Here is a 10,522-nt window from a genome sequence, read left to right as displayed (position 1 = left end):
GGGCTACTCAAATATTTTACGTTTTTGATACTAAATTAACATCTGAAGTATAATTTTTTATTGTTTTTATATTTTTCAATAAATTTGTTTTGTTTGTACAAAATAAAAAAATAATTTTTAACGATACAATAGTCTTCGTTAGGCTTAACATCGACGAAAATTCAACACGAAGCGACACGCAACGGAGAGAAATTTCAACATGGGATAAATTAATATATTTTTTCATACATGATTCGTTATCTGAAAAATAAGTTATCCGAACCACCCCAGTCCCCAATTGATTCGGATAAACGACGCTCTACTGTAATTTGTATTAAATTTACCAATATTGAGTGGCGCTGACAATGACGCCAAACGGTAGATATTGGAGCTACCATGGAAAAAACCAATATTGAGCACTTAAAGACCACTAAATAAGACAACAACACAGAAACACAGATGTTTTCATGTTTTGTTCTCTAGGATTTATAATGATTATATTAATATTTACTGTAAATGTACATATTTTAATATGATTTTATATGCTTTAACGCTTTTCTAGTGATATTTTATTCAACTTTAGGTCCGTCTGCTACAAATACTGAAGTCATAATGACTTAAACTTGACTTTTATTTTTCCATATATTTTTTGACAAACGATGTATAATCGAGAACGACGTAACTTGAGGTATACTTGTATAAATTTAAAAAAAGTTATGTTCCATTTAAAAACTTTGACTTTGTCTGGATAACCTATTTCCAGCCAGTACAGAAGTTGAAAATATCACCACTCAATAGTGTGTATTTGATTTACTTATCAAAATTTCTATGATTTTTGATGAAACTTGCTTCCCTTCATTTTGAAAAGGGTATACAGGTGATCTGTCACTCTATATATTCAAATTGTTTTTCCACACCTTTGCAAATTAAACTATGAAATTATACTAATATGATTGATATTTTTAGGTACTTTATACCCAAGAAGCTGTTGAGGATTTAGATAAATGGAGTAGTAAACAAGTACCATTAACATGGTCAGCAGAGCTGATTGGTCTTGAAAGCCATGCAGTTTATGCTGTACGTGTTGCTGCAGTTACTCAGATTGGACTGGGACGTCTGTCAGAACTCATTACAGTTCGTGTATCACCAACTGGTAAAAACTGTTTGATTTTAAGTAGCAACTTTTAAATTTATTTTTAATGCCAAAATATTAAACTGATATCATTAATAGTTATAAAAACAAGATTGATAATAATTTAAGTTTACAAATAACAATAGTATTAAAAGAAGAATAAAAAATTCATAAAAGTGAAAGAAAGATTTCTATATTTTTTTACTAGATGTTCCAACTCAACTACGTGCTCAAGGTGTAACAACTCACACAATGACTCTGTCATGGAGAAGACCTACAAAATTAGATCCTATTAAATATCAGGTGATATATATATATATATATATTTATTTATTTATTATTTTTATCTTTTTCTTAAAATTTATATTCTTGAAATGTGATAAAAATTTAGATTAAAAGCTATTATACATTTGGAACATACATCTATAACAGTTAAATTTAAGGACTTATTGCACCATTTTTTGGAAAGTATTTAAAAAGAAAACAAGGAAACAATCTGTTTTGCTTTTATCTATTTATTTATTTTTTTAATCTCAAGAAGAAAGTAGTCAGAATGGTGGGAAAATTGTGAAATTGTGAGAGGGTATTGAAAAAGTGCTTAAACTTTGTTTAGCTTGTATTAAAGAAAACTCACTGAGGAAGGAAATATTGTAATTTTTGAAATCTGGGTGAAATAAAGTTGTTAATTGGCTAGTATTTTTGGAGTCTGTGGATATGATAATTTCTAGAAAATAACAGTATTTGAACTGATTACATATTGAGAAGAGACCAATGTTTGCCATGCTACTTTTATTTGATTAAAGATGCCTATCAGATTATTATCTCTCTCTCCATTTTAATCTTGTTTGTAAAACATGGAATTCATTTCTTTCAGATTTACAGTTTTTAAGTTAATACAGTTTATAATATTTGTAATATTATATTTTATGTAAAAAATAATATAATTGTAATGCCTTTTTTAAAATATAGTAATGTAAAACCTGTAAACCTGAAAGAAATGAATGCAGTGTTTTACAAACAAAATTAAAATGAAGATAATAGTCCAAAATGCATTTTTAATCAAATAAAAGTAACATGACAAACATTGGTCTCTTGTTTTTTACTTACCACACCATGTTTTGAAAAATGTTTAAGTCCTTAAATTTAACTGTTAAAGATGTGATAAAAAGTTAAACCAAATAGTAAGGACAAGAAGAAATTTCTTTGTAGCTTTTACATTGTTTTACTTGTTTTTGATTCATCAATTGCTTTTACTCTTGTTATAATCCAAATAAAATAAATCAAATATTATTTTGTAAAAATTAATTTTTCTGTATAGTATTTATTATATTTAGCAATAATATTTAAAATATTGTATTGGCATTTTAAAGTTTATTTTCCAGTTGTTTGCTTTAAAAGCTATATTTTAATCCATATATCAATTAATTTTAAAAATTCTTGCATTTTCTTAAAATGTTCTTGTGTGTAGCAGTACTCCAATTTAATGTTTTGAATTTCAGATTATTGTATTTGCTTCTCTTTTTTTCTTAACTATTTAAAAGGCTTAAAAATTAATTTACACAATTTTTTTTTATAATAATTTAACTTATTTTGCTTTTGTATAAAAAAAAATGTGGAACAACATTCAATGTTATCTAAATAAAAGGCTTTGACACCATCTAATTAAATAACTAATATTATATGACTATATATCTTTTTTTATTAACTTATTTTTTCCAGATAAAAAGAGAACTATATTTCTGGTTAAATAAAATCAATCCTCATTACCATTTACAGCATAAATTTATAAATTTGACTGTTAATATTTTCCAGATTTCTTATGGTGCTCATAAAGAATTTTTTGATAGTCGTGGAACTTTGCAACAATTACCAATTCCACCTGAAGTTATTGCTGTAGATAATGATGTTACAGAATTTACCATAAAAACATTAATGCCATTTACTAGTTATGAAGTTAATATTACTGCCATTCCTGCAGATGAAAGTTTCAGACCGGCTGCTAAAATTACTGTTACAACTTCAATGGCTGGTATGTATTCAACTTTTATTAACTCTCAAGATGTCAATACAAATTAATTTTTAAAATAAACAATATAAATACCTTTAAATTGCAATTAAAAAAAAAATATATATATATATATATATTTTTACACATATATATACACACACATCATATTGGCCTGAATATTAGTGAATGTTTTTTACCAGTTTTAAAAGGACAAAAAGTTGCTCTTGACCTATATCAGTGCCTCAATTTACATTCAAGTCCAATTAAAGTTTTTCAATTATGACTGTTTGTGGTACTGTACATGTATAGACTTAAACTGGTGCTAAAATTTGGTGTGTTGATTGTTTAGCAATGCTAAAAGTCAGCCAAGTTGTGACCTGTTATGCTGCAGCCCACAAAATATTTGCAGGAATTAAGTATTTGGCACAATTATAAATAATTGATTTATCAATTGTTTTTGAACAGTCAGCTAAACTAAACTGATTGTTTTTATCGTATTAAACAGAATTAGTCAGTTTGGTAATTTCTACAGAACTTTTATTTCAGCAACTTTTTTATTTTAATCCTAGGAGTGTTTACTAATTGAGCAATTGTCTAAAATTAGGAAAGGGTTGCTGAAAATTTACAATGAAATTTATTCTGTTGTAAAGTGTAAATTTAACTGAATAAGCATAAATTTCTATTGTAATTTTAAATATATTTTCATATTGAATACATAAATTTATGACTTTATAAAAAAAAGATAAGCAAAAACAAAATTTTGGTTGTGTTTTGATAATCATAAAACTGCAAGTTTACTTTCCACATGAAACAAACATGAAATATTCAAGAAAGCCAAGGAAGCTTATCTGGTGCATAGGAGATTATGCTGATTTTGCTCATTAAATTTTATTAATTTAATTTTTATAGATATCAACAAAAAAGAAATAATAATTTAGAGTTTGTCACTTATAATGTAAGTGTTTAATACATATACAGGGTTATTCAAAAGTCACAGAAATTTTAAAAAATTAATAACTCACAAAATATTTACAGTAAAATGATGCAGTTTTCACAGAAATGCTTAGAAAAAAGTAGGATTTTTTTAGGTGTAATAAAAATTTTAGTACCAAAATAGTTACCTTTCTTGCTGTAGATGGTGCTTGATAAGATTACATAATTTGTGTAGTTGTTACTAGAGCTTACACTAAGAACATTTTTGTTTTTTATTTTTATTTTAATAAATTTACAAATGCTTTGTTTCCTACAGTGCCATCTAGGGCAAGAAATGTAACTATTTTGGTACTAAAATTTTTATTAAACCTAAAAAAAATCCCATCTCTTTCTAAGCATTTCTGTGAAAACCGCATCATCTTACTGTAAATAGTTTGTGAGTTATTAATTTTTTAAAATTTCTGTGACTTTTAGATCACCCTGTATTTCTTTCTATAAAACAAACCCTTTGAGTACAATTTTCTAATCAGTTTTTCTAATCACTTTAAATGCTTTATAAAAATTACTAAGAATGTAATCAAAAATTTATTTATGCCCATTGATTCCCAGATACTTTTACCAAATTCAAAAGAAATTATATTTCTAACTAATTTTGAAAGAAAGAAATATAATTGAACACTACTAATTCTCATAATCAAGTGCATGAATAAAAATTAATAAAAATTTCTCATACTATTGTAAAAGTTTGAACAACAGTAGAATTATAAAAGGTTGTTGGTGAAGACACAATTATAAAGGGCTTTAAGAAATGTAATGTTACCAACAAATTGGACAAAACATAGGATGATGTATCGTTCAAGGAGGCAATGAAATATTGAAATGATACTTTTCATTATTGTCATTCCTGTTTTCTAACTTTCCAAATTTTTTAATGCAAATTACTAATTCTTTGTACAAATAAGTTTAAGTTTAATTTAATAAGCAGTAAAAAAACCACAAAGCTAATGCTTTCATTTTGCCTAATGATCTGAGATCATTATTGATATTGTCATATTAGTGATTATAATGTTACTTTCTCTTAAATAAAAACAATATCAAATTTTAGTCAGCAAAAACTTAAGAGAATAATGTGATTTTAATGTATCTTGAATATCAGCAGCAATACATATACTAGAAAGATATCTATCATATTAAACATACTAATTGATGATAAATACTTCTGATTGAAATATAGTGGAGAATCATTAAGTGGATTAACTGTAACTTTTGTCTAAATGTTCTCATAACTTTTGTGTCAGTTTTAAATTATCTATTAAATTATATTAGATCTGAGACCAAAACCTTTCCATTTTCAGATGCCTTAATTGGCATCTGAAAATTGAAAGGTTTTGGTCTCATATCTAATCTAAATTAAGATGATTCAATTTTCAGATGCCAATTAAGGCATCTGAAAATTGAATCATCTTAATTGATGAGTGAAAAATGAAACTCAAAGTTTGTTTTAAAGTTGAATTGAGATAACACTCCTTTATAGTCTATTGAAAACATGTCATTTTCTTTCACATCATTTAATATAGAAAGATGATTTGTGTAATTTAGGTCTAATGCTTGTTAAACACTCATAGTATAAGTTCAGAGTATAAAATTTGTAATCATTTCAAAATTTTATTAAAAGTACTCTGGAAATCAAGTAATAACAATTAATTTTATTTCTAAATAGCGGATCCATAAAATAATTGGCATCAAATATCACAAGATACTTGACAAAATAAGAAAATCGTATTTTTTTACCACGGTGTTAATTCAAGAGAACCTTACAAGATCCTGTTTCTTTAAATTAGAAACATTCCCCTTAAGAAGATTTGCACTTTTTTCACATCACTGAATCTTCTGAACTTTTTATCTTCAAACAAATTTTTTGAACTTTTTTTTTAAAAGTTTAGATAATTTTTCTTAAGGAATAGCATTTTAATTTGACAAATTAGAAACTAAATTTATTATTTATTCTTGTAATTTAAATTAAATATCAATATAAAAGAATAAAAAATTTATTTTAAGCACCAAAACCTATGGTGAAACCTGATTCTTTTGGAGTTGTAAATCTCAAAGAAATCAAAGTTATATTGCCTCAAGCTTCTGAAGAATATGGTCCCATTAGTCATTATTATCTGGCTGTAGTTCCTTTGGAATATGTTACTAAAGATCCTGATCATTATACTATAGATGAGGTGAAAGTTTTTACATTTTATATTATTATGATATCTTTGTTGTAAAAATGATTATAATTATATATAAAAAATATTAACTAGTATTATCTATTAGTTTGATTTCCCACAAGACTAAAGAATTAAGAATATAAAATTCTATTTTTCAGTTGACAGAAACTCCCCTGGATCAGTCTGGTCCATATATTGCAGCAAAATTTTTACGTCATAATATGCCCAAAGAATTTATTTTGGGTGATGGAAAAGAATATATGGGATTTGTTAATAGACTTTTGTTATTAAGAGAAGAGTATAAAATATTTGTGCGTGCTGTAGTTGATACACCACAAAAAGTTAGTCTTAAATAAATTATTTATATATTATAATTTCAAAATAATGAAATTTGTTATTTATTTTCAGAGTTTATATACTAGTAGTCCATTTTCTGATATTCTTAGTTTGAATATGTCACCAACATCAGGTAGAGCCCCAGCTTCAGACTCAAGCTCTCCTGATACACCTGATGTATCTCATATTGGTTACAGTACAAGTGAGGCTGGAATTATTTGGATTATAGGACCAATTATTGCAATAATTTTGATTACATTTTGTATTGTTGTTTTGATTATTATTAGAAGGTTGGTTCACATAGAAAATTTTAAAATGTAATTTATAATAGTTGAATTTCTTTTTTATTTTACATTGTTATTTTTTTTTCTTTTCTTTTGTTTTTACTTAAAATTAATATTTATATAGAATTTTACTTTACTCAAAGTTATTCTTTTGAAAATAAATCATTATTCACTAGTGATTCAATAATTTTCAAAACAGATTAAATAGTATTTTTATATTTTATTTTATTAGAATAAGAACATATAAATGAATTCTTTCTTTGTTTTATTTTCAAATAAATGTTGTTATTTTTATTTCTGTAGTTTTTGTTAGATATATTGTATAAGTGCATTGTTACAGGAATTTCCCTGCCTTCTCTAGACGACGACAATTAGCGAAAATGCCGGGAGGTGAAACAACTATGAAACTTTTAATGAATACTACAGAAAGAGATGTTACTTCACATCCAACTGATCCAGTAGAAATGCGAAGACTAAATTATCAAACACCTGGAATGATTAATCATCCACCCATTCCTATTACTGAGTTATCAAATCATATTGAGAGGTTAAAAGCTAATGATAATATGAAATTTTCACAAGAATATGAGGTAAACAAATTATAATTTTTTTGTGTTTTTGTATGTCAAAACAAAGAATTTGCGTATATATTTTTGTATGTAGATATGGAGAAAGACAAAGAAATAAAAATTTATTTTAAAATGTCCAAGTCCAAATTAATTGTTTGCATGGCTGCATTTCTCATATTATTGAAGGTCCATAATATAGAAACATTTTTTTATGAAACAATTTTATTATTATTCTAATCTTAGAATAGTGGTGCCCAAACTTTTCAATTGGCAGGTCAAATTGTGCATAAGTTAAAAAAAAAAAAGCAAGCCACAAATATTTTATAAATTCCATACATATATAAAATATAATAATAGCCCCATTTCTATAATTTGTGGGCCAGATTTGGTCCAGGAACTGGAGTTTTGGCACCATTATCTTAGAACATTAGAAATATCATCTCCATTAAAGACAAATGCTATTAAATTTTGATCAGTCATTAGCATTATCTACTGTAAATGCTAATAGCTAATAGTATCATTAACAATTTAATAAACTATTATTATTAAAAATACATAATACTGTTCACTTAATTGAAACTGCTTAGTTTTCTTCTTAGTGTCAATAAATCTTAGCCAGAATTGCTTTATTAGATGTTGCAGTATGCAAAAAAATAAATATTTTAAAAATGATCTTCAGAAGATCACAACTTTATTATTATTTAGTGACTAAAATATTCATTAAATAATTTTAGTCATCATATTAAGTTACAATAATAAGGATTATTATTATTATTGTGTGTGTGTATAACATGTTTAAAAATGACTTTTTTTTTTATATTTAGTCTATTGAACCTGGTCAACAGTTTACATGGGAAAATTCAAATTTTGAAGTCAATAAACCCAAGAATCGTTATGCTAATGTTATTGCCTATGATCATAGTAGAGTAGTATTACAACCATTAGATAATGTTCAAGGTTCTGATTATTTAAATGCTAATTATTGTGATGGATATAGAAAACAAAATGCTTATATTGCTACTCAAGGTCCTTTGCCAGAAACTTTTGGAGATTTTTGGAGAATGGTTTGGGAACAACATAGTGCAACAATTGTTATGATGACAAAGTTAGAAGAAAGAACAAGGATAAAGGTAAAATAATATATGGAATGTTATAAAAATTATATTGTTAATAATATTTTATATATATAATTATTTCGTAATCAGTATTAAAACTTTCAAAATTAGATAAATGATTTATTAAGAAATGTAATCAAATATTTTTAAATAAAAAAATTTGTAATAGTAAAGAATGAAATATATGCATTAATGAATTTTATTCTATTAGGTCTTTTAAAGTTTAATTATAAATCTTTGTTTAAATAAATTATCAAAAAATATATATAAACTTTAGAATAATTTTTTAGTGTGATCAGTATTGGCCAACACGTGGAACTGAAACATATGGAGTTATTCAAGTCACCCACATTGACATTCAGGAAGTTGCTACATATTGTATTCGAACGTTTCATTTACAAAGGGTAAATTGATGTTGCAATATTTTAAGTTTTAAAATATAATAAAATTAGTAAGTAATGCTTTAATTTATATAATTTTCAATTTTGATTATAAAGATAGGCTACCCAACTGAGAAAAGAGAAGTTCGCCAGTTTCAGTTTACGGCGTGGCCTGATCATGGTGTTCCAGATCATCCAACACCATTTTTAATGTTTTTACGAAGAGTAAGAGTAATGAATCCAGCTGATGCTGGGCCAATGGTTGTACATTGTAGGTTAGTACAAAATTAATTTTATTTTAAAATTAATCAGATCTAATAATACTAATAATAAGTTTTTAATGTGTGAATGTAGTGCTGGAGTTGGAAGAACAGGCTGTTTCATTGTCATTGATTCAATGCTAGAAAGGTTAAAACATGAAAATACTGTAGATATATATGGACATGTAACATGTTTAAGAGCACAACGTAATTATATGGTTCAGACTGAAGATCAATATATTTTTATTCATGATGCTGTACTTGAAGCTGTGATAGCAGGAAATACAGAAATTCCTGCAGGAAATTTATATGGACATATACAACATTTATTACAGATTATTCCAGGTGATACATGTACAGGAATGGAAACAGAATTTAAGGTATATTTTATCAGATTTGAATTTTTTATACCATATTTTCTCATTCAAACCTTAGTATTTGAATAAACCCTGGGTTCTAAAGCATAGGAAACAAATTGAAGTACTCACTATAAATAAAGAATCTTCAAATACCAGATTAAAATACAAATATAATCCTTCATCAAACTCTTTAACCGGTATTAAACAAGAGTAAAACTACATGCAAACGTTTTTGGATCCCTCCCTGGGTCCTTTCTCAAGCAACTATTCTTCTTTAAAATTCGTTAGAATGAAGACCAGTAGAAAGAACTTCTTCAAAACTGCGATATTCGAAAAAATTACTTCTTCCGAACCACATTTCAAAAGTCGAAATTCAAAAATCAATGTGAATCACATGCATTCCAGTATTCCGAAATGTGATGCTCGTCTTTCTTAAAAAGGTTTTTTATGGATTTTTACATTAACGAAAAATAAATAAATAAAGAATTCTATTTGTTCCAAACAAATGGAAATTTGCAAAGCTTACAACACTTCTGCACCTATTAACTCGAGGGATGAGATTACCCTGTCCCTAGCATGGCAGGCCCTACTCCAGAAAGAGGATTCACATTAATAAATACGTATAGTAAATAGGGTATTAAAACATCATACTTGCTGAGATGCTATTATTTATTTTCTTTATTTATTTATTTTTTGTTAATGTAAAAATCCATAAAAAACCTTTTTAAGAAAAACGAGCATCACATTTCGGAATACTGGAATGCACGTGATTCACATTGATTTTTGAATTTCGACTTTTGAAATGTGGTTCGGAAGAAGTAATTTTTTCGAATATCGCAGTTTTGAAGAAGTTCTTTCTACTGGTCTTCATTCTAACGAATTTTAAAGAAGAATAGTTGCTTGAGAAAGGACCCAGGGAGGGATCCGAAAACGTTTGCATGTAATTTTACT

The 10,522-nt window shown here is 26.4% G+C and overlaps 1 protein-coding gene across 6 annotated transcripts in view; it reads left to right on the top strand.

Annotated features, from left to right (window-relative positions):
- The window catches only part of LOC111612472 (tyrosine-protein phosphatase Lar-like), a 260,256-nt gene that overhangs the window by 246,952 nt on the left and 2,782 nt on the right, over window positions 1–10,522 (top strand). For 4 of the 6 annotated variants that reach the window (XM_023353691.1, XM_023353696.1, XM_023353716.1 and 1 more), the window contains 11 exons: window positions 946–1,132; window positions 1,320–1,414; window positions 2,924–3,140; window positions 6,111–6,280; window positions 6,427–6,609; window positions 6,677–6,894; window positions 7,229–7,478; window positions 8,282–8,587; window positions 8,863–8,976; window positions 9,070–9,227; window positions 9,307–9,592. In XM_023353691.1, the coding sequence (XP_023209459.1) occupies window positions 946–1,132; window positions 1,320–1,414; window positions 2,924–3,140; window positions 6,111–6,280; window positions 6,427–6,609; window positions 6,677–6,894; window positions 7,229–7,478; window positions 8,282–8,587; window positions 8,863–8,976; window positions 9,070–9,227; window positions 9,307–9,592 (2,184 nt within the window). The remainder of the gene's footprint in view (window positions 1–945; window positions 1,133–1,319; window positions 1,415–2,923; window positions 3,141–6,110; window positions 6,281–6,426; window positions 6,610–6,676; window positions 6,895–7,228; window positions 7,479–8,281; window positions 8,588–8,862; window positions 8,977–9,069; window positions 9,228–9,306; window positions 9,593–10,522) is intronic. The other 2 variants (XM_023353704.1, XM_023353724.1) reach the window with 1 other exon arrangement.

The sequence above is a fragment of the Centruroides sculpturatus genome, unplaced genomic scaffold, assembly GCF_000671375.1.
Source record: "Centruroides sculpturatus isolate CEXI.00-Female unplaced genomic scaffold, Cexi_2.0 scaffold3, whole genome shotgun sequence".
Lineage (NCBI taxonomy): Eukaryota > Metazoa > Arthropoda > Arachnida > Scorpiones > Buthidae > Centruroides > Centruroides sculpturatus.
Note: the sequence above shows the minus strand (reverse complement) of the source record. Positions and strands in the feature narration are given on the sequence as shown.